Raw genomic sequence first — 24,021 nt, 5'->3', positions numbered from 1 at the left:
TCTAAAGTTCAAAAAGGCATATCAAGTATGAGAATATCTTGAAAGAATGTATACTTCAAGAGATTTGTCCCATAAATACTATCTCCAAAAGAAGGCTTTAACCCTTCAACAAGAAGAAATGTCCGTTAGAGAGTATTTCGCCGAGTTATCCACTATTTGGGATGAGCTTGCCCTCCAAGAACCTAAATGGAGTGGTGAGGCTATTGAATTGAGAGCCAAACAATTAGAAGATGATCATTTCTTTAACTTTTTAAATGGGCTTAGACCCGAGTTTGAACAAACTAGATCCTCTCTCTTATCTTCTTTCTCTTCCCCTCCTTTGGAAGATGTGCTTACCAAATTAAGTGGAGAAGAAACTAGATTGGGAATGAATAAAACCAATCTAAGTGTGTTGGCCGTTCCCTCTAAAGATGAGGATGAGGGTGCTTATGCCGTCTCAAGACCGGGGAATAATGTTAAAACCTATAAACCCCCTCATTTTAACAAAAATCAAGGAGAAAGAGAAAATGGTGGGCATTATGGAAGAAGAGATTATAGTAAGATCATATGTCATTTTTGCAAAGAACCGGGTCACATTAAACCGGTATGCCCTAAATGAAAGAAGATGGTGGCTATGTCTACTACTTTCCAATCAACCAAGGAGGAAGGTCCTTCTACTTCCAATCATGCTACTTTGTCTCTCAATCAAATCATGGAAGCTCTTCAACCACTCCTCAAGGGATCCGTTTCCGGAGCCGCCATGACCACCTTCTCTCCTCCCGGTAAGACTCTTTGGCTCTTAGACTCGGGTGCATCCTTTCATATGACTCCAAATGTTTTTTTACTTTCTAAATACTCAAAAAATTTGTCACCGTCTTTTGTCTCCACCGCGGATGGGGCTTCTCTTGAAATAAAAGGAATTGGTGATTTTGAAAGACAAGGTTTTTTTATTCCAAAAGTTAGATTTATACCAAAACTAAATTCAAATTTGCTTTCCGTCTCTCAACTATCGGATCATGGGTGTGAGATCAAATTCTCATCAAATAAATGTTGGATACAGGATCGCCGGTCCGGAAAGTTGATTGGGGAAGGCTCTAGGAAGGGAGATCTTTATCTCATGGAATTTCTTCAAATTCCAAAAACCTCTTTTTGTAATGTTGCCCAACATAAGGATATAAATGTTTGGCATAAACGCCTTGGGCATCCAAATATTGTCAAGCTTTCGTATTTACATTTTGCTAAAACCTTATGTAAAGACAATTTCAATTGTAATGATTGTATTCTTGGTAAAATGAGAAGCTTACCTTTTGGACAAAGAACTATGTTTTCAACTAAGCCTTTCGAAATTGTGCATTCGGATGTTTGGGGACCGGCACCTGTTGTGTCTAAGGGAGGTTTTTCGTATTATGTTATTTATGTGGATGATTTTTCAAGGTATAGTTGGATATACTTCCTCAAACATAAACATGAGGTTTTCTCTACTTTTAAAGTTTTTCACATGTTAATGCAAAATCAATTCAATAGTAAATTACAAATTCTTAGAACCGATTCCGGGAGAGAATATCTCTCAAATGATTTCAAAAGTTATATTAAAAATAATGGGATTGTTCATCAAAGGTCTTGTCCCAAAACTCCCCAACAAAATGGGTTGGCCGAACGAAAACATAGACACATAATTGAAACTACAAGAACTTTGCTAATTTCTCAAAAAATTCCAAAAAGATTTTGGGCCGACGCGGCACTTGCATCGGTTTATCTCATCAACCGACTTCCATCCAAAAACTTGAATCAAATATCTCCATATGAAATCTTGTATAAAAAAGAACCCGATTACAATAGGTTAAAAATTTTTGGTTGTAAATGTTTTGTTCTCACCGATAAGAATGATAAATTATCTCCCAAAGCTATTCCTTGTGCGTTTTTAGGATATTCGGAAACCCAAAAAGGTTTTAGGTGTTATGATATTAAGAATGATAAACTATATGTTTCAAGAAATGTAACCTTTTTAGAAAACATAAGTGGTTTTGAAGAACACAAAACTCATGAAGATAATGCCGATTATTCTTTTTTGTTTGAACTATTATCTAGAAATAAAGATTTTTTTAGCGATGATGAATTAAATGAGAATGAGGATATAAGTGAAAGTATTCCTCAAACCATTCATGATGAAGAAGAAATGATAAATGAACCAATTACCTATACTCATAGAGATAAAAACACTTTTAGAAGTGCTATAGAGAAATATAGTGATCTTAGTGAATCTTCCAACAACTCTCGAAGAACTGAAAGATCTAGGAAAAATCCTTCTAGATTTATATCCTATGAGTCTTTTTCTCCAAAGCATAGGGCATGTCTTAGTGCCATTCACTCATATCAAGAACCTAGAAATTTTAAAGAAGCTAAGGAAATGATACAATGGAGGGATGCCATGGACAACGAACTTAGAGCCCTCAACAAAGCCAAAACGTGGGTTTTTCAATGTCTTCCAGAAGGAAAGAAAACAATAGGATGTAGATGGGTTTTTAAAGTCAAAACTAAGAGTGATGGCACTCTCGAAAGATATAAAGCCCGTCTTGTCGCAAAAGGATATAGTCAAGAATACAACATCGATTACGAAGAAACCTTTGCTCCTGTTGCACGAATGGTTACTGTAAGGTGTTTGATCACCATTGCATCTATTAAAAAATGGAATATTTACCAAATGGATGTTAAAAATGCATTTCTAAATGGGGACCTTAATGAAGAAGTCTACATGGATGCTCCTCCTGGTATGAACGTACCAAAGGGAAAAGTCCTTCGTTTGCAAAAAGCGCTTTATGGTTTAAAACAAGCCCCTAAGGCTTGGTATGATCGATTTAATGATGTGATGGTTCAAAATGATTTTTCCTCATGCTACACTGACACTGCTCTGTTCGTCAAAAAGTCTGATGCAGGAATTGTGATTTTACTGTTGTATGTTGATGATATGTTGATAACAGGTAGTGAAATAAAGGGCATCAGAAACATTAAAACCACTTTAAAAGAAAGGTTTGAAATGTCAGACCTGGGGTATCTGACTTACTTTCTCGGTATCGAGGTAGCCTACTCTCATAGAGGCTATTTTTTGTCTCAAACTAAACTTGCCTGTGAGATTCTTGACAGATCAGGTATTATTGATGATAAAATCTGTGAGACCACTAAAATTGTGGGATAAAAAATGAAGATCGATGATGGGAAACCTTTGGAGGATCCTACCCCCTACCGACAACTTGTGGGATCTCTAATGTATCTTAGCATCACAAGGCCGGACATCTCTCATGCCGTGCATACTGCAAGCCAATTTCAGCATGCTCCTACATCCGTTCATATGAGTGTCGTTCTCCGAGTTGTCAGATACATAAAGGGAACTTTAAACAAGAGAGTTTTCTTTTCCTCATCTTCTGAGTTGAATTTAATTGCATATACTGACTCTGATTGGGGAGGTGACCCAAATAATCGTCACTACACTACAGGCTTTTGCATTTTTTTAGGTGAATCCCTAATCTCATGGAGATGCAAGAAACAACAGAAGGTGTCTCTATCATCCACCGAAGCAGAATATTGAGCCATGACGTCTACAACTATGGAGATTGTCTGGATTCATCAGTTGCTGCAAGACATGAGAATTCCAATTCAAGAGCCCACAAAGTTGTGTTGTGATAATAAGTATATTGCTAAGAATCACACGTTTCATGAACGGACAAAGCATATTGAGATGGACTGCCATTATGTCCGAGAGGCATATCTACAAAAAGTCATTGATCTTCCTTATGTAACTTCAGAATATCAGTTGGCAGATTTCTTCACCAAGGCGCTTTGCTCTCCAAGATTCAACTTTCTCCTTAACAAACTTTCGGTCATTGTGCCCTAAGTTTGAGGGAGGGTGTTAAAATGTATCTCTCTTTATGTAAATATTTACATATATATATATATAAAGAGAGATACATATACATATATACATCATGTATATATGTATATGTATCTATCTCTCTATATATATATGTAAATATATATGTTTCCTTTTTCTTGTAAAACCCACAAGGGTATTTTAGTCATTTCTCTTTTGCGCATATTCATAATTATGAATATGTTGTAATTCTTTTTGTATTTTTACTTTTCCTCTTTTTCCTTTTTTCTTTTCAGTTTTTTTGTCTTTATTTTTGTTGACTCAAAGTCAACTTGGAGGGCTCAACACTAGTTGTTGAGCCTCTCCAACGGTTAGAATTCTAACCGTTGGAGGGGCTCCAACAGCTAGTGGAGCCCCTCCAAGGCTCCTTTTCATCTTACAAATAGAGGAGTTCCCCCTTTGTAAAAAGCACTTCTTGGAGCTTTTGTTCTCAATTCTTCTCAATAAAATTCTTTATATTTTGTATGCCTTTGTGCATTTGAGTTTCTTTATTGTACATTTGTGTACATTTGTTCTAAGTGTTCTTGTGCATTTGTGCACATTGGTGTTGTTGTGCTTATCGCACACTTTATCTCTTTTTTTGAGATATTCTCACAAAAGCAACTGCAGCCCCCCATGGGCCAGTGGGACTTGATCCAGAACCTTCAGCTTGACACAATACCCTGTTGACCACATGGGTAACCACCGCAGTGCTAAAACTTATAAAACTTCAGTAGAAACAGAACATCCAAGCAAAAATATAAGTGTTTAAAATAAACATAAATAAGAAGGTGCTATTTATAGGTACATCCAAGAACTACTTAAATGGCCTAAAAGTAATTAGGATATTAATGAAGCACTGGAAACCAGGTCAATGCAATGAAAAACTGTAGCTAAGTTAGCACCCTTGTTCCACTTGAATGTCCACATTCCCTTATTACTCCACATTCCATTACTTCTAACCTGATTAAATTCATCTGTTTTGCAAGCCTTTGGCCGTCCTCTCAAGCGATACTCATCAACCTGCATTGTCATGAGATTCCCAAAGTCCTTCTCACCAGCTCATATTTGACTTTGGCCAGTTTTGCACTAACCAAAAGCCTCATCCTCAAGATTCCACAACCTCTAACTGCTACCTCTCTCCAAGAGACCAAGTGACTTCCTTTGCAGCTCCCATTAAGTGAGTAAGTACAATTGTACAAAATCTTTTAGTCACACTTCCATTACCTAAATGCCTATTTTCTTCCACCAGACCAGATTGCATCTGTTAACCATGTTGCATTTTCTATCATTTAACTGCCTACCTATGTCCAAACCTGACAACCACATTGCTTAGATCATAATGACTTGCAGGACTAAATGTTCTTAAGAAACAAACTACTTTGGGAAGAGAGACCCAGAAAAAAACACTGGAAGAGAACACCGTACTTCAGGTATCCAACATGAAGACTGAATCCTCAATCATGGTACAGGTATGAAGAATCAAATGCATTTCTTCAATAGCAAGCCCTGTTGGACACCACTATCCAAATTCCCAAGATACGTTCAGAAGAAAGGGCTGGCACAAGATGGAAATGCAGCAGTATTCTGATGAGAAATTTCCATTCATTGAATCCAGTGGCATATGAACAACAGGAAAGAGAAAATTTGCATGGTTTACTAAAAAAAAAAGCATAAAAAGGATTCAACATTTAACTGTATGGTTGGAGGATGGAAATAACCAAACATAATATTGTGCAAAGAAACAACGTAGGCATCAATTGGCAAAAAAAAATTTGTTTTTTTTTACTGCAGTTAAAGGAGCATTGTGCAAGAGAAGTGGAAATTATGGACAACGTGTTGTCAAGAAGCCTTAGCCCAATGCCTCAAAAGAAAAAGAAAAGAGAAAAGAAGAGAAAGGTAAAAAGAGAACAATTTTAGTATTTGAAATGCACTAGAATTAAACAACCACAGAGATGATAAAATTCAACAATTTTGTTTCAGGACCTTCTTAAAACCCAGAGATCTGTGATATACGATGTGAACTGCTCCAAACAAATAACCAATATCCATTCCAGGCATCACCTTAGAGAAATCAAGAAAATGCCTTAAACTTCAGAATATATATCAATCTTAAGCATGTTTATACTACATCAAAGAAAACTGTCTGACAACAAAATCCAGATTTATTTGATTTGATGTATGTCATAAAAATTGAGAGGACTAACTTTGAATTACAAGAGATTCTCTAAGCAATAACAGAAGAAGCTGCATCATCCTTATGCTTTACCATTCCAGAGTCAACAAGATTAGGGACCTCTGCTGCAAGCCAAGGAGCAAGACCCAAGCAGAGGGCATGCGCGATTCCAAACCTAGGGCTGCAAAAGACTCGCACCAACTCAAGTTAAAAACTGAAAACGGAAAAGGATCCTACTCTTGATTGGTAATTTAGAATCCCTCTTTACTAAAACCAAAACAAGCACTACTAGTTCTTCCAATTCAGACCATGGTGAGTAGAAGCATGCAATAAAACAATTCCAAATGTTACCCCAAGCAAGAAAGATGGCACCAAAACAGTTTGCAACTAAATCACATACAATTGTGGCTTGATCAACAACATTCGCACTCATCAAACACATAAAGGAAGAGACCAAGACCACGTCTTCTCAATAAGGAAGAATCCGACAATTCTTTTCTACCAAATCCCCAAAGGGTATGTCCGGATTCAGAGAATTTGTTGGAAATGAAATCTAATGCCACTAAATCCTCCGGCTACTTTTCAGCCACAAAGAGGAATTTCAGTAAAAAAATGGCATCTAAGAAACCATAAGAAGGATGAATCAAAACCCAACACATGAAAATGAAAAGCATAAAAACGCGAGAAAATAGACAAGATTTACCAGTTCTTCGCCCACAGCGGCTTGAAGTGCACGGTCAGGCAAATCTTCCCCCCTCGATACATCTGATGGAGAGAGAGAAAGAGATAAGATAAGGAGAGAATTCAGAGACAAGGAAATCGATAGAAGGAAGGAAAAAGCCAACAAAAACAAATCAACCTTGGGGGTCTTGCCGTCGAGCTGGGGGAGCTCAATCTCGGGGGCGGTGGCGGGGTAGGTGACGGGGATGTCGAACTGGAGGTCGAACTCGTACTTGAGGAGGTTGTGGACGTACCAGCACTTTCCGGTCCAGCGGGTGCCGTCGGGGCTCCCGCTTATCCTGAACCAGTCGTTGTCGTTGGACTTGTTCATGGTCATGTAGGCGATGAGGGCTCGGTACTCCTCCTTCAGCCTCTCCGTCCACGCCCCTCCGTCCCTCGGCCCCGCCTTCACCGTCAGCAGCGGTATCTGCGTCAGCGTAGACTTCGTCTTCGTGTCCCAACCCTCCATCGACCTCCCTGCTTCTTCCTTTCTTCCTCTTCTTCTTCTTCTCGCAGAATATGAAAAAAGAGTAATATGACCTTTGCGTCGCCACCACGCAGTTGGTCATAGGTTCGGGTCTGGTAGCCCAAGATTCAACAGTACTGAACCGATTTTTTCATTTTTTATTTTAGTAAAATCGTGTCTTTCATCGGGTTGGCGTAAAAAACTAAAGACCCCGTAACGAGGAACACGAAGGAGTGAGGTTTCGAACTGTGCCCCTTGCCGACGAAAGAGTATCTTCAATTTCGGGTTCATAACAAGGGACATGAATCAGTGGGGTTTTGAGCCCATGACCAAGGTTGTTAAATGCGATGAGGCAAAGCGAGGCGTTGAACATGTTATGAAGCAAGGTGTAAGCTTCGAGGCGTTGAAGTGTAAGCTTCATGATCAAAATAATAAAATATATAATATTAATAAAATAACACTGATAAATGGTTTTTTAATATAAATATACATATATGAGTTTGTTATATACATATATGAGTTCGTATGATGGTTGATTTAGTAAATATAAGGTTTTCGAAGGACTTGAAAAATAAATAGCTCCCAATTTTTTTAAATTATAACCTTGAATTTATTTCCATAAAAAACGGCCTAAACAAAAAAATAATCTTAGTGATGCATATGAATATTTTTTTCTTGGGCATATCAAATGCATACATGCAATAGAACTATCATGAAACTATAGTTTTTCAGCAATGCACTTTTGCGCACCATCTCTTACTTATATACAAGTATATGTAAATTTAAGTTAAGTTATACTAATGAAAGATTTTTAGTGGTTTACCACCACGCAATTAATCGGGAGCTATTAATGTTATTGAAACTTGCATCAAACATTTAGCTGAAATGATAGTGAGGGCAATCCAAACAGTATTATATTTGAAATTATTTTAGATAATTATGTATTCAAAGCAATTTTAGAACGCTTGGGTGCACCTCAGTACCTTGAGCGTACGCCTCGCCTGTGAGAAGTACGCTTCAAGTACTGAGGCGTACGCCTCTCACAACACTGCCCATGACAGCCTTTTTAGCTTTGGTGATGTTCACTAGTCACCCTTACCGGAAGAGCGGAACTGTCGTGAGCACCAAAACAAAAATTGTCATAAAACATAAGATAAAAAACGATGTTACTCTTCTTTTTTTAAAGGTTAATTTGTTTTTTTTAAGGGAAAACAATGTTACTTTTCATGCTGGATGCGCAAGAGGTTGTAAAAGTCAAAGGCCCTATCCAAAACTGATGTAGCCCTCTAGTGGTATGTAATAATAACTCTGGAAAGGAGAAAAAAAGAAAAACAAATGATTTCTTCTAAACGAAAGTAAATAACTAGGCATTTAGAATATATATATATATATGCAAGAGGTAGTAATATTTGTGCATTAAGCACCTGATCACCCTTCATCTTGGGGACAGAGCCTATCCAGACCTGATGGATGGCAATCAGGTGCTTATTACATAATTTTTGTACAATCATATTTCATCTGATCCTCTCTTAACCCTCAAAACGTTGAACACGTGTTTGACGTTGATTTGAGATCAATTTGAAATCATTATCTGCAGTCCTTAACCCGCTAATAAGCTGGGTGGACTAAGTGATATTTTACCCTTTAAGGTGTGCCCGCAGCTGATTGCATGCGCGTTCTAGTAACAATGGACGAAAACCTCATCCACTGTTACTTTCATCCCTGTATATATGAGAGACCATAACAGGGCATGCCTTAAACACTAGACAAGCGTTGAACGCGCATTCAACATTAATTTCAAACAATTAGTGGCAGTCATGTTTGGGCAGAAATTGCACAATTAGTTCTTGAGTTATCTCATTGCTCCTTGAGTTATCTCACATAAATAATTTACTAAAAATTTGCATAAAATAAGTAAGAGAAAACTTTTTTTTAAACTCTTCAACCTCCAAACATCGCAAAAAAAAAATTTATTCAAAGTTAATGGTTGCAAGGTTACTCTAGTATTTGCGAGGTTTATCGGTTTGAATTAAAAAAAATGCAGATTTTTTATATATATTACATTCTTTATTCGAGATAACTTAAAATATTTGTGATGTTTGTTGGTTTAAATTTAAAAAAAAGTTTGCTCACATTTATTTTATGTAGATTTAGTAAAATTTTAATGCATGATAACTCAGGTATTTTCAAGGTTTCAAGGTTCGAGTTTTCATCAAAAAACCTAAGCCATTCTCTGTCATCAAGTGTTGACTCTTCCGGTTGCAGTAGAATCCGTTATACCCACACCACCAGGAGATTCACCAAAAACTAAATTTTGACAAGGTGATAGAGATTAAGCGTCAACAATGATGATGAATGCCCGCAATGGCGACGACTAAAGCATTTTCGATAAAAACAGAAAATTTGCATATAAAAAAATTTACACCAAAAAAGATAGGTGTGAAAGTTAAAAAAGTCCTAAAATAACAGTATTTAGGATTTTGAACAAATTTCTAAAATTTCAAGATCTTTAAGAAAACATGTTATGTTTGCCATACAGAACGGATATGGGAGATATTGTGGTTGAGGTTGCCAACTTCATCCCCAACATCATTGCTCCCAAACAACCAAGTATTGTGGAAAGTAGCAGTGCACTTCTCCAAACAGCAAAAGGTGTTGGGGGAAATCGCAATGAGCCTCCCATTAAAGGCTCTCTAAAGGAATCTTGATTTAACAGGACATAAAATCTCTTTAAAAACCATGCATGTCACATAATACTACTGGCCATCTTAATAATGGATGCAAAAACTTGCCTTGACAAGTTAAAGATATTTTTATCAAGTGAACCATTTATATGTGCGGCTGTCAATGGGCCGCATCTGTGTTAAACACGTAAAGCCACTGAATACCATTAGCTTGAGGAAAATGCAGCATAAACAGAACAGAAGACAAGACAGTGGCATTTGAACATAAAACATCAAACTTAATACGTTATCGATCCTTGCTCTTCTCAGTATATAAAGATTTAAACAAAAGGGTAACTTTGATATGAAGGCAACAAACCAGCAAAAATTAACTAGCTTTCCGGTCTCCTTTTCTTAGCTTTTTATCACCTTGGTTAAAACCCCGAAGATCGTTAGTTGTTTCTGCTGTGTTCTGCCTCTTCAAACCACCCTTCTTTCCCCCATATCCAAACTTAGTGTTCCTTCGTTCTCTGCTTTTCCCAGGTTTTTGCTTTCCTTTTCTTCCATGACCACCCAGCCTATCACCAGCAGCCACCCCAGGCCTCAACTTTTTCGACCTCTCGAACGGCTTTCTTTCACCTTCAGCATCAAAACTCATGTCATCTGTACCTCCAGCAAACCCACTACGCTGCCTCTGCTTCCTCCATTTTTTAACCGACTCGATCACATCTTTCTTTTGCTGGGCTCTCTCCTTCAACTTCTGGGCCTGGACCTCTTTGGCTATTCGCTTTGCCTCCCTCGCTTTCCTTCTCTCTTCGGCTTCTTCCAACTTCTTCTTTTCAAGAAGGAGCTTGCCCTTCACCTTAACCATGTGGGTGTCGCTCTTGACCATCTCAGCATAGTAATCAGGAGGCCTGAGGAAGGGGACTCCCATCGATTGCAGTCTTTCAAATGCTTGCCTTGTGCCCTCCAATGCCTGCGTGTAGAAAGCTAGCTCCCGGGTCAGATCATCATTTACATCTATCTCGTGCCCATGGTCAAAATCAATACACAGTTTGTGTATCCAGTCCACATTTTCAGGCCAGCAAATATCAGCAAGCTTAGCACGAAGGCCTTCAGCATCGTACACATCATCCTTGCTAGGTTCAGTCAGTCTCTCTTATTTGTCATCCTCATCCTCCTCTTCTGCTTCCTCTTCTTCTTGTTCCTCTCCTCTTTTCTCTTCTCCGAACTCTTTCAAATCAACCTCATCCATGTCATCGTCCATATCTTCATCAAATATGAGTGGCCTTTTTTTAGGCCTCACCCTCCCAAGCTGGTGAATTTTGGCAGACACAAAGAGAGAAAAGTAATCAGCATGCAATACCAAACTTTACAAGGAAATGATTAAAAGTGAAGGTCACTGAGCACGTTTCCCATCATTACATTGCTCGCTACCATAAAATCTAACAATCAGACCAAGTTATTGAAGATTTATATAATAATTTGATTCATTATCTATCTGCAAAACAACCACAATGGACAACTTGCAACTATGTTTTTTTCTTTTATCTCAAGTTTTATTTGACAACAATATTCCACTCACACCTAAAACGAAATTCAAAAAGAACACGTAAATGGAAAAAGAACTGTAAATATCTGCATTGTCAACTCAGCATCAGACATGGGATCTCACAGCAAATTCCTGATCCCACTGAGTCTTAAAAATTGATACGGTTAATGAACAACCAGTATGCTCTTGTAGCAATTGAGCTGCAGATTGGTAAAAATCAGATGATTGTAACTTTTTCATCTAATCATATGTTTCAGTGAAGCAGTCCGCTTATAACAAACCTTTAAAACTGCATGCAACTCATACATATAAACTTCAAGAAAATGCATACTAATTTTGCTTATCTAACATAGAAACTCCAGCAGCAACAAGGACCAAGCCCACAAATTAAAATTGATTACAACACTAAGGCAACAAATTCAGTTAGTACAAATGCAGTGCAACTAATGCAATAATTAATTGTGAACACAAACCTGGAGAACACCAACAAGTGATGATGAGTGCACATCTCCAAAAATATAGATTGAAACAGTAGACATCGCCATCGATAGTGGTCTCAAACTGGGGTTCACACAATGAAGGCATACATAATTCACAGGAGCCTGCACCAGCAGAACCGGTTAACATCCATCAAACTAAAATGCCTAAAATATACTTCCTACTTAAATGGCTAGTGATAAAAGGTAATCATGCACAAGGTAGAACTTCCTTACTAAAATTTTCTGTATACATGCACCAGCACTCGTATCAGTGCAGGTAACATAATTAAACAGTACTCTCTGAAAGTATTATAAATTAAGAGACTCCCACCATCCTTGATAAAAGAAAAAAAAAACAGAGGCTAGTTACCCACCAATGTAAAAGAAACAGTAAAGACAACAAGAGACGATGGGCTTGAAATTCACAAATACCATCAGGGTGAATTTGAATACCTCGGTTTTCAGAACCAAGATACTTTTTTCAAAGCACCAAACTGAGATTGGAAGTTCTTAGATCATGAATCTCTGGCCCGACGTCCCCAGGTCAGGCTGGAAAATGGGGATCTACTGTGATCAATGCGGATTGCAGATCCCCAATCTAATCTGAAATTTCACGCTTGAGTGAAACTCGGATCTGGTGTGAATGTGACGTTCATGTGCATGTCCGAGGAATTCAAGCATGCCCTTATGAAAATTAGATAGATAACTTGAGAACAAAAAATTCAAATGGTAAGTAAGAAGACAAAATAGCACTAGAGATCATTTCATTTGGAGATCATACACGATGGTCTCTCTCTCTCTCTCTCTCTCTCTCTCTCTCTCTCTCTCTCTCTCTCTCTCTCTCTCTCTCTCTCTCTCTGTGTGTGTGTGTGTGTGTGTGTGTGTGTGTGTGTGTGCAAGGAGTTCGGTATGAAGTATCTCAAGTTTTAGAGGAAATTTTTCTTCACAACGTTCCAGGATATATAATACATAATGATGTTATTTATCTGCAAATGTTTGTGCGTTAGTACAACGATCAAGCATACCATTCATGACAGCTAATGGGACAAGCTTATCATGTATTAACAGTATTATGCATGAAGATAGGTCAATCATCATAAACCATCAGTCATAATAAGACCCTTGTAACAGAACATGGACAAGAACACATATCAACAGTGTTCAAGTATAGCTGTATTCTAATAATATTATAGTACTTGGGATTTTCTTATTTAGAACAATCTATATCTAAATATTATGTTACAATTGCAATATAGAAGATATCCATAAAACTATAACAGACGTTTCGGCAAAGTGGACAATTGATGAGATCCTGAAACTGACTATAACAGTGCCAGCATGTAGGATGGTCTTATCCAAGGTCTTCTTTCCAATGCCCAGACAGTCCCCAAAGCACAGGACAAGAAGCAATTGACTAGAAGAGGATTCTGGTCAAATATAGTTATCTTAATTATCCAAATTTCTTACAGCAAAAGAAAGCCTCATCACCAAATTTAAAATAGAAAGCCTAGACTTATTAATGTGAAGTGAGATATGTACGAGGTATATAATGCAATACAATATCCTTTTGACTTGCAATAGAACATGCACTTAACATTGAATACATTTTGAACCTCCAAAAAGAATTATATCAACCATGAAAGAATGAAAGAACCTGTGTTGCAAAAACGAATAGCTCGCCAATTGAGAAAATGATCACAAAACCAAACAATTTGGGCGACAGGAAAGCACTAAAGCAAAAGATCGCCCCAAGTAAAGTTGCACCAGAGAGAAGCTGCAAAAGAAACTTCAGATTGTTATAAGTCTATATAAGCAGCAACAGTTAGCAAAATTGTACTACATGATAGGAATATCCCATGCATGATCATCCATTCGACTCATACATGCCATATATACACATTGGTGTCATGGGCCTCGATCAAGTCAAAATGCATACCTATGATGAACACTTCAATGGCATTTACCCACTCATGTAAAAGTGTTAAAAAATAGAGGTACTGTTGTCCTTTAAAAGTTTTCCCATTTTCAGATATACTTCTAAAACATGCTTGATTGATTGGAGACCAGCCCCTAGATCATGTTTTTCAGGCAGGTGAAAAATCAACACCCTACAATGTCCCAAAATTTTTCCCTTAAAAAATGTATTTTATGTCAAAAAAACACAATCCAAGGGCCGATCCCTACTAAATGGACAATCTTGAGCACATCTATGAGATCAGTTTTTGGTTAACATGACCTTCCCTTATATATATATATATATATATATATATATATATATATATATATATATATATATATATATATATATATATATATATATATATATATATATATAGAGAGAGAGAGAGAGAGAGAGAGAGAGAGAGAGAGGAAGGGGGACCATCCAACTAAAGAAAGGTTCAAACCATCCAAACCACTTTTAAAAATCACATTTAAAAGCAATTTCTGTCAAATCCAACCACACGGATGTGATCTTCATGATAAAAAACCTAAGAACTGACTCTTATTGCCAACATTTTTTTATGCATAGATTGGATTTTTATAATCTAGAAAACTTCAAAATTTTCAAACCATTGATTTTTAGCACATTATAAGATCCTACGTACACATCAAAAAAAATTGCTACAAGAGTCGGTTCCTAGGGTTTTTGACCATCGCATCCTTACAGTTATAATTGCCAAAAAAACACTTATAAAATTGATTTTAAAAAGTGGTTTGGATGGTTTGTACCTTCCTTTGGTTGGACGGTATATATATATAGATATCCTAAACCATCCTAAATGACTTCAAAAAGCAAAGTTTTGGATATTTGATTAATTTGAACCTACAGTATTCTGTGTAGCTTAATTAGCATAAAACACGTTTAAGTTTAGGACATAAAACTGTTTAGGAGCTACTACTTTTCCTATATGAGTAACAGGTAGGTCCTAAACAGTCTTATCTCCTAACCATGCTAAGCCGCTTAACAAGGCATATGTGTAGGTATTTGCTTAATCTGAACATAAATATAGCATAGTAGAAAACAAGCATTAAATGAGGTACCTTTCATTTTGGGATGTGCTTTTAGACCGATAAAAAATCAACGTCTCATGTTGCAGTAAACCTTGATGATGAAAAAAATCAAATTTTCTAGTTACACTAATTTGTTTCAATCTATGATATTTAGCAAATAAACCATGATAAACACATCTATAATTTTAATTAAGAAAAATTACTTGCAACTGTACTTTTTTCAAGTGGTTAGGACGGCTGAGATTGTAAAACCATCGCCGCGTATAGGGATACAATTTCTACATTACTAACTCAATATTTGCAACCAACGGGGAGGGGGGCTCTGAGCTTATCTTAGTGCACTTCTTTGCTAGTTTCAAACCCAATGGTATATGGTCGTATCGGTTAGGAGTCTGCCTAACCCCAGCTTTCTCTGTCGAAAAAAAAAAAGAAATACTCAATATTTGCAATGACACATTTACACGGTTATCTGGTAGGAGCAGCTAGTGCACGTTACCTTGTGTTGGGACGTTGCAGGTTCAAAACCCAATGGTATAGTTATCCAATTGGTAGCCGTCTGACTACACCAGCTTGCATTTCAAAAAAAAAAACATTTACACGGTTATCTGGTCTCTTTTAAGAAAAAGCATGAAACATACAGCAAATTAGGATAGGAAACACAAAAAATCAGTACATTTTTCTTAAAGATCTTAAAAATTTCAGAAATTTGTTGGCTGTCCAAAATAGTAAATACTGTTATTTTTAAGACTTTTTTAGCCTTTCAACAATCATTTTCAGTTCAATTTTTTTTCATATGCTTGAGTTATCTCATTGCTCCTTAAGTTAGCTCACATAAACAATTTACTAAATTCACATAAAATAAGCATGAGAAATTCTTATTTTAAACTCTCAAACCTTCAAACATCACAAAATTTCTTTTATTCAAAGTTAATGGTTGCAAGGTAACTCAAGTATTTGCGAGGTTTGTTGGTTTGAATAAAAAAAATTGTAATTTTTAAATGTGACAGTTATTACATTTTTATGCAAGGTAACTCTAGTATTTGCCAGGTTTGTCAATTCTAATTAAAAAAAATGCAGATGTTTTATGCAATATTATTATATTTTTTATTCGAAACAACTTAAGTATTTGCAATGTTTATCGATTCAAGTTTAAAAGAAAGTTTGCTCACATTTATTTTATGCAAATTTGGTAAAATTTTAATACATGGTAACTCAGGTATTTTCAAGGTTTCAAGGTTCAAGTTTTCATCAAAAAATCAAAGCCGTTCTTCGCCATCAAGTATTGACTCTTCAGTGGAATCCGTCATACCCGCACCACCAAAAGATTCATCGAAAACTGATTTTTGATAAGGTGATGGAGATTAAGCGTCGACAATGACAACAATTGCCCGCGATGGAGACGGCTAAGGCATTTTCAATGAAAACAGAAAATTCACATATAAAATAAATTTATACAAAAAACGATAGGTGTAAAAATTAAAAATGTCCTAAAAATACCAGTATTCATAATTTTGAACAAAACAATTTCTAAAATTTCAAGGTCTTTAAGAAAACATGTTATTTTTGCCACAGTACCGTCATTTTTCAATATGGCCTTTTATATATGAATGATATTGAGATATTGAGGTTGAGGTTGCCAACTTCATCCCCACGTCATTGCTACCAAACAACCAAGTTTTGTGGAAACAGCAGTCCACTTCTCCAAACAGCAAAAGGTGTTGGGGAAACAGCAATGAGCCTCCTATTCAAGGCTCTCCAATGGAATCTTGCTTTAACAGGACATAAGATCTCTTTAAAAACGATGCATGTCACATAATACTACTGGCCATCTTAATAATGGATGGAAAAACTTGCCTTGACAAGTTAAAGATATTTTTATCAAGTGAACCATTTATATGTTGTGGGGCTGTCAATGGGCCGCATCTATGTTAAACACGTAAAGCCACTGAATGCCATTAGCTTGAGGAAAATGCAGCATAAACAGAACAGAAGACAAGACAGTGGCATTTGAACATAAAACATCAAACTTGATACGTTATCGATCCTTGCTCTCTCAGTATATAAAGATTTAAACAAAAGGGTAACTTTGATATGAAGGCAACAAACCAGCAAAAATTAACTAGCTTTCCGGTCTCCTTTTCTTAGCTTTTTATCACCTTGGTTAAAACCCCGAAGATCGTTAGTTGTTTCTGCTGTGTTCTGCCTCTTCAAACCACCCTTCTTTCCCCCATATCCAAACTTAGTGTTCCTTCGTTCTCTGCTTTTCCCAGGTTTTTGCTTTCCTTTTCTTCCATGACCACCCAGCCTATCACCAGCAGCCACCCCAGGCCTCAACTTTTTCGACCTCTCGAACGGCTTTCTTTCACCTTCAACATCAAAACTCATGTCATCTGTACCTCCAGCAAACCCACTACGCTGCCTCTGCTTCCTCCATTTTTTCACCGACTCAATCGCATCTTTCTTTTGCTGGGCTCTCTCCTTCAACTTCTGGGCCTGAACCTCTTTGGCTATTCGCTTCGCCTCCCTCGCTTTCCTTCTCTCTTCGGCTTCTTCCAACTTCTTCTTTTCAAGAAGGAGCTTGCCCTTTACCTTAACCATGTGGGTGTCGCTCTTGACCATCTCAGCATAGTAATCAGGAGGCCTGAGGAAGGGGACTCCCATCGATTGCAATCTTTCAAATGCTTGCCTTGTGCCCTCCAATGCCTGCGTGTAGAAAGCTAGCTCCCGTGTCAGATCATCATTTACATCTATCTCGTGCCCATGGTCAAAATCAATACACAGCTTGTGTATCCAGTCCACATTTTCAGGCCAGCAAATATCAGCAAGCTTAGCATGAAGGCCTTCAGCATCGTACACAGCATCCTTGCTAGGTTCAGTCAGTCTCTCTTCTTTGTCATCATCATCATCATCATCATCCTCTTCTGCTTCCTCTTCTTCTTGTTCCTCTCCTCTTTTCTCTTCTCTGAACTTTTTCAAATCAACCCCATCCATGTCATCGTCCATATCTTCATCAAATATGAGTGGCTCTTTTTTAGGCCTCACCCTCCCAAGCTGGTGAATTTTGGCAGACACCAAGAGAGAAAAGTAATCAGCATGCAATACCAAACTTTACAAGGAAATAATTAAAAGTGAATGTCACTGAGCATGTTTCCCATCATTACGTTGCTCGCTACAATAAAATCTAACAATCAGACCAAGTTATTGAAGATTTATATAATAATTTGATTCATTATCTATCTGCAAAACAACCACAATGGACAACTTGCAACTATGTTTTTTCTTTTATCTCAAGTTTTATTTGACAACAATATTCCACTCACACCTAAAACGAATTTCAAAAAGAACACGTAAATGGAAAAAGAACTGTAAATATCTGCATTGTCAACTCAGCATCAGACATGGGATCTTACAGCAAATTCCTGATCCCACTGAATCTTACAAATTGATACGGTTAATGAACAACCAGTATGCTCTTGTAGCAATTGAGCTGTAGATTGGTAAAAATCAGATGATTGTAACTTTTTCATCTAATCATATGTTTCAGTGAAGCAGTCCCCTTAAGATACAGAAATCACAGGAATAGTAAAATTACAATGGGTCACCTTATATAGTCATGTATATGCATATAAATATAAATATATAATGCACAATCACTGCATTACATAGTTTAAAATAAAAAATGTTCTATTAACTGTATATGTTTTAGTTTGCCAGAAATTTCCTAGTTTATACTTCATCTTTTCACTCTATTTCTATTATTGTTTGACCTTTTCTTTTCAATAATACATTGGCTGACTGGAAGAAGGACTTTGTGATGTTCAGGCTTGAGAGCCTTTTACTAAGATAGGGTTCAATCCACTTATGAAATTTGACCATAACCAGCTTCTCTGACCAGACTTATAAGTAGATCTGTTAAAAACCAGTCAAGTCAACAGGATCATGTAAATCAAATGATTTTTTCAAAATATTTGAATCATCAGTTAGAGCAAGTAGTCAAATCAAAATGAACCACAAATTTCAAAGTATGGGTACAAAAATAGCGATAACAACAAAAATGAGCTTTTCATATTACATATACCATAAACAATACAGGCATTTGTTGCCCTCTGAGAAAATTTTAACAACGGAGTTAATCTTTCAAAAATAGTTCTGAAGAGGGTACAAATATCACGATCCTGTTATGTCATTAATCCAAAGAAAGAATCACCATCATTTGCAAATTTCTTATCCAGGCCTTGCCGAAATTTAGCATGCCCATTCAGGTATTTTTCCTTCTTCAACAGCAGGCAATCCTTTCTTGCTAGGCAAAACAACAATAACCATCATACGTGCAAAAAACAGCATGCAAGTGTATTTGGTTAACAAAGCCATGGAACCAGCACATATCATGTAAAACATAAAACATTAAATAAAAAAAAAAACTGCATCAGATATCCTTCAGCAAAAGGATACACCGCAGAAAACCTCAACCTTCATGTTAAATAGCAACAGCAGGAGTCTCTGCATGTTTCTTCCAGTAAACCCTAAATCTCAGCCATGGTTACGGAGAAATTGTGTGCCTATATCCCATTCACCAATGACCGTTAAGCAAAACAACTTGGCCCCAACATCAAAACCGGAGCTATGAATCGCAACCCAAGCGACTAGTTTTAGGATCCAAGAGAGTAAGCAAACAAAAAGAAGCCAAAAAGAAAAAAAACGCAGAATGACAATCGCACACGTTAAAGAAAAAAGAAAGAAAAGAAGATTTCACTCCCCAAGAAGGACACGTGCTAGAGAATACAACCATGAGCTCACCATCAAAAACCAAATACGAACAGTAGCTATAAAGGAATCACCACCCATTTCAGTCGAACGAAATCATTTTCCCATCACAACCAACCACCGAGCAGTTAGATCTGATCAGAAACGTGGAATCCAAACAACGAAAAGCCCTAAAAGAAATCCACTAGATCCACTCCAATCTCGAGAGCAAAGAGAACTAACAGTTTAAACAGCATGATCCATGACGGAATCGATCTTTCTTGAGAGAGAGAGAGAGAGAGAGAGAGAGACGAGACCTTTCCGGAGCGTTTGAGGTAGGGCGCATAGGCCTTCACAAAGTCGCGTGGGGAGACATCCTTTACCGTCCTCGCCTTCGCCATTGGCTGCCGCCCCTCTGGTTGCTCCGACAGACTCTCTCTCTCTCCGAACGGAAGCTAGGGTTTTGCACCTTACTAAAGGATTTGGGGAAAGCGGGTCTTGATATGGGTCGGTTCAATTTTGAGCCCATTAGATCGGCTGAAAGATTAAGCCAGAATTTGGATTCGCATCGCATGGTATAGCTGTCAATCTGAGTCGTGACTTGAGGCGCTGTGGTACTGGATGCACCGAAAATGCATAAAATACTATTGATTTTAAGGTTAAAATGTAGAAAATGTGGGTTTAAACCCGGTTAGGAGCTCCCAACGTATCCATCTCAACCATATTTTAAATACTTCTTGATGAATCTTTGGTTACATACCCGAACTATATTTAATACTAAGCATTTTGGACCGCCACCAATATACCTAAATTGATGGCTTCTGATCCGAATAGAAGGATAAAAAGAATAAATCTTTAAAAAGGAAACTTTCAACTGCACAAACCCAAAACCCTACCGCTTACTTTGTTTGAACTGACTTTTGAAGTGTCAATCTGACCCGGAGTCAATAAGTAGACCCGATCCTCATAACTGTAATGACCTTTTTGGAAGTCAAGCAGATAGAACTTGCAAGCGTAGTTGGGTACAAAATGGATATCAAGATGTCTTAAATTTGTTTTTAGAAAACTTGATAATATGAAATGGATATCGAGATATTTTAACATTGTCACTATAAAACTTGATAAATATTTTAGCAGAACCAACTGGGAAGCAGCTAGTGCACGCCACTTTGTGTTGCATCATTGCAGATTCAAAACCCAGTGGTATAGTTGTATAACAGGTAGGGTATGCCTAATCCCAGCTTGCATTTAAATATAATATATATATATATATATATATATATATATTATCAAAACATTTTTATACGTGATATATTGAGATGTATTACCATGATCTCATTTCTGTCATTTTTTTCATTATAGCAGGATGAAAATGCTAAACAAAATTTACAATAATAAGTGGCATGTTTGGGCTGAAGATTTTAGAAGGCAGTCCGTTGGGACTAAATGAAAAACTCATTAGTAATATAATAAAGTTGAAATCATGAAAAAAATGAAAATTGATCATGTATGGGGAATTTGATGCATTTTTCTAAAAACTCTACTATTTTTTTATATTCTCCCTTATATCCAAAATCTCAAATATCTAAATTTAAAAAGACTTTTTTACCTTTTATATATGTGAAATTCTCCTATACATGTGAACTTCCTCCCAAATATGTGACTATTTTTTGTTGTATTTCTTAGATCAAATATCAAAAACATGTGTTTTTATAGTCATTGAAAAGCTTAGACACAAGCTTATAACTTTCATGTTTTGAGTCAAAACCGAAAACCCTTCTAGGGTTCTCATTTTTTAGTTTCAAAACTCAAATAAAAATATGCTATGCACCCTTTAAGATTGTGCAATTTTCTTCTGTTTTATGCTATTTTGTATACACTTGCACTAGAAATATAAAAAAACAAACTAAAAAGAAAGAGATATATTAGGACATTAGCTTTCTAGTGGCACTAAAATCACTTTGATCTGATAAGCGATTAAGGAGAACTTCATCATCCTAGCATGCGGACAACAAACATAGGCGAGGATGAGAAAGTTCATATAAAATATAGGTGGATTTGAAGAAGTTCGTATAAAATATAGGTAAACTTTTTCAAGTCTGTATAAAATATATGTGGACTTCCTCAAGTCATGGTATATTTTATGCAGACTTGATGAAGTCTGCATATATTTTATATGTAGAGTTCTTGTTCAAGTTTAACCAAAAGTTCACATATAATTTTATGTGAACTTCATGAAGTCTACGAAAAAAACATGTAGACCTCATTTAAGTGGGTGTACGCAACACTCGAGGAGCAGAGCAATATATCACATGAACTTTCATGCAAAGAGTAAAAGAGACATTCCAACACTGGTTATTTACAATTTTGGACTTAGAGAGAATATTGCAAATTATGGGATTTTTAGGGTAAAACATCATTTTTGTGGCACAGTACAATCATTTTCGGGAAAAAATATGTATCTAGTACATATTATTATGCACATCTTCCATTTTATATATGGACATGGCTATACACCCGAGTCACCTGTGTAGCAGTGGGTTTTGGGAGAAAGTGCTGACCCTTTTGTCTCAAATTTAACTCCCACCAGGTGCTCAGGTGCCTTTAACTGGAAGCTCCATAAGGGCTTAGGTGTAGGTGACCTCATCCAGGGTTTACCTCACAAAGAGTGAGCCCATAGGGATCTTAGCTCAAAGCTTGCAAAATTAGGCTAAAGCTCCGCTCAAGTCAAGCTTGGGCTTGAGTGTTCTAGTTGATTTTGTAAATGAATGAGCTTGAGCTGAGATTTAACCAAGCTCGAGCTACTCGGCTGGTCGCACATCTGTAATGTTGGAACGTTGCCTTCACTCTTTGTTGCTTTAGAGTAGTAAAGGGTGGGTTATTCGAGTCAAACCTCTTAAGTCAGATTTATCACCAAGTTGGCTATTGAACAGTCTAAAGTGCATCACATCTTTGATAGAATTTAGCATTTCTTGGTGTCATCTAACACTTTTTTTATTTTCCATTACTCAAAGAAACCACATATGGGATCAAAGACCTGGTCGCACTGGCTCAGCCTACAATAAAACTCTGAGGTTAGAACTCTCGTCTCCAAGGCCTAATGTTCTACCATATGGCTCACTCCCAAGTAGTTAAAACCCCTTGACCTACCATCTTGCCTCCCAAGAAGCATGCTATCATAGTCATAAGACAAGGGATACACACTCCTGGTATCCTACTTGTGACATATTTCAACTTGAATGTGTGAACCAATCTACCTAGCTAGATGTACGTGAACCCTTGTGAGATGGCCAATGCAACTCTTAAATGGTGGTGCTCAAGAGGATAGCCTTTGCTTGGTCAATTTGAATCTTTGACTTATTTAATGATAGCAAGGGACTTGTGCATAAGGACATGTCCCCTATCAATTTCCTTCGTATCAAACCTTGATATCAGTAGGATGATGCTCTTTTGAATGGTAGATCTGCAAATTTTAGGCATCACCATCTTAAAAAAAATGAAAAATGATCGTACGGCAAAAAAGACGTGTTTTCGAAAATGCTCCACAATTTATCAAATTCGTCGAATGAACAATATTGTAGGTTTCTAATTTTTTCTTGGTGCTTTTATCCCACGTTGGTGTGATCTTTTGATTTTTGCACATCATCATGCTAAAATAATATGAACACGAAACTCGTCAACAAAATTGCATCTGAGGTTGCGATATTCTAAAAAATATTTTGAAATTCCAAACAATTTGTGAAACTCATAATGAGTTTCAAAAATCATAAAATTTGTAGAAGTCTGATAATTGTGAAATGAGTATCACATAAAGTATTGTAAAATTATAAAAAATTGTGAAAGTTTGATATTACAAAAAATTTTTATTTCAATCGCATATATATTCTGCAAAATTTCATACGAATAGTATAAAAGCAAAGCTAGAGTTTCACATAAACTAGGTTTTTTGTAGTCTCTAACTAAAGAAAATTTATGGTCATTTTATTAAGGTCAAGCATCGGCGAAGAGAAGATCAATAACACTTTATCTATGATGAGTTTTTTTGGTAAGGGCATCTTATGGTACGAGGCATTGGAAATGAAATCTACAACCCATTCTTAATATAGAAGACGAGGAACGATGATGATATATCTCCCCATCAACACATAGTCAATGTATCTCACAATCAACATTCGATCACGTGGTATGGGTAGGACATGCAATATTATTGAGGCCTCCGCTCTAACGAACTATGAGTTTTTTTGGTAAACGCATCTTATGGTATAAGTGGAATAGAAAACCAAAAGTTGACAAGTTAACGTTTGATGCAGTAATATGCAGAAAAACA

The 24,021-nt window shown here is 36.8% G+C and overlaps 2 protein-coding genes and 1 pseudogene across 4 annotated transcripts; all 3 read right to left on the bottom strand.

The window, feature by feature from the left end:
* Positions 1-5,896: 5,896 nt before the first annotated feature.
* LOC149842107 (ubiquitin-fold modifier-conjugating enzyme 1) lies at positions 5,897-7,287 on the bottom strand. Its single transcript, XM_090001283.1, has 3 exons — positions 6,919-7,287; positions 6,763-6,824; positions 5,897-6,240 (listed from the first exon to the last, which is right to left on the bottom strand). Exons 1-3 carry the CDS (start codon positions 7,246-7,248, stop codon positions 6,111-6,113), a joined length of 522 nt encoding a protein of 173 aa, XP_089857409.1. The 5' UTR covers positions 7,249-7,287; the 3' UTR covers positions 5,897-6,110.
* A 2,899-nt stretch (positions 7,288-10,186) lies between these two features.
* On the bottom strand, positions 10,187-20,087 carry LOC149842106 (putative rRNA-processing protein EBP2 homolog pseudogene; annotated as a pseudogene). The gene is made up of 2 exons (XR_016430756.1): positions 20,012-20,087; positions 10,187-11,223 (listed from the first exon to the last, which is right to left on the bottom strand). The product of XR_016430756.1 is annotated as a putative rRNA-processing protein EBP2 homolog pseudogene (transcript).
* Positions 16,958-20,145, bottom strand: LOC149842105 (putative rRNA-processing protein EBP2 homolog). 2 transcript variants are annotated; one of them, XM_089998905.1, is made up of 2 exons: positions 20,012-20,145; positions 16,958-18,002 (listed from the first exon to the last, which is right to left on the bottom strand). In XM_089998905.1, exons 1-2 carry the CDS (start codon positions 20,093-20,095, stop codon positions 17,067-17,069), a joined length of 1,020 nt encoding a protein of 339 aa, XP_089855031.1. In that variant the 5' UTR covers positions 20,096-20,145; the 3' UTR covers positions 16,958-17,066. The 2 variants fall into 2 exon arrangements, with proteins under 2 accessions (XP_089855031.1, XP_089855032.1); XM_089998906.1 differs by lacking the exon at positions 20,012-20,145 and adding an exon at positions 19,749-19,955.
* Between the last annotated feature and the right edge of the window lie 3,876 nt (positions 20,146-24,021).

The sequence above is a fragment of the Nuphar pumila genome, chromosome 3 (genome assembly GCF_984573655.1).
Source record: "Nuphar pumila chromosome 3, dmNupPumi1.hap1.1, whole genome shotgun sequence".
Lineage (NCBI taxonomy): Eukaryota > Viridiplantae > Streptophyta > Magnoliopsida > Nymphaeales > Nymphaeaceae > Nuphar > Nuphar pumila.
This window is presented reverse-complemented; position numbering and strand designations above follow the sequence as displayed.

What these genes read in the sequence shown, in the direction of transcription:
- LOC149842107 (XM_090001283.1), bottom strand. Translation starts at nt 7,248, where the DNA reads ATGGAGGGTTGGGACACGAAGACGAAGTCTACGCTGACGCAGATACCG. An exon ending in TCGACGGCAAGACCCCCAAG is followed by an intron (nt 6,825 to 6,918) that starts GTTGATTTGTTT and finishes TCTCTCCATCAG; the next exon opens with ATGTATCGAGGGGGGAAGAT. An exon ending in CCGCTGTGGGCGAAGAACTG is followed by an intron (nt 6,241 to 6,762) that starts GTAAATCTTGTC and finishes AGTCTTTTGCAG; the next exon opens with CCCTAGGTTTGGAATCGCGC.
- LOC149842105 (XM_089998905.1), bottom strand. Translation starts at nt 20,095, where the DNA reads ATGGCGAAGGCGAGGACGGTAAAGGATGTCTCCCCACGCGACTTTGTG. An exon ending in ACCTCAAACGCTCCGGAAAG is followed by an intron (nt 18,003 to 20,011) that starts GTCTCGTCTCTC and finishes AAAATTCACCAG; the next exon opens with CTTGGGAGGGTGAGGCCTAA.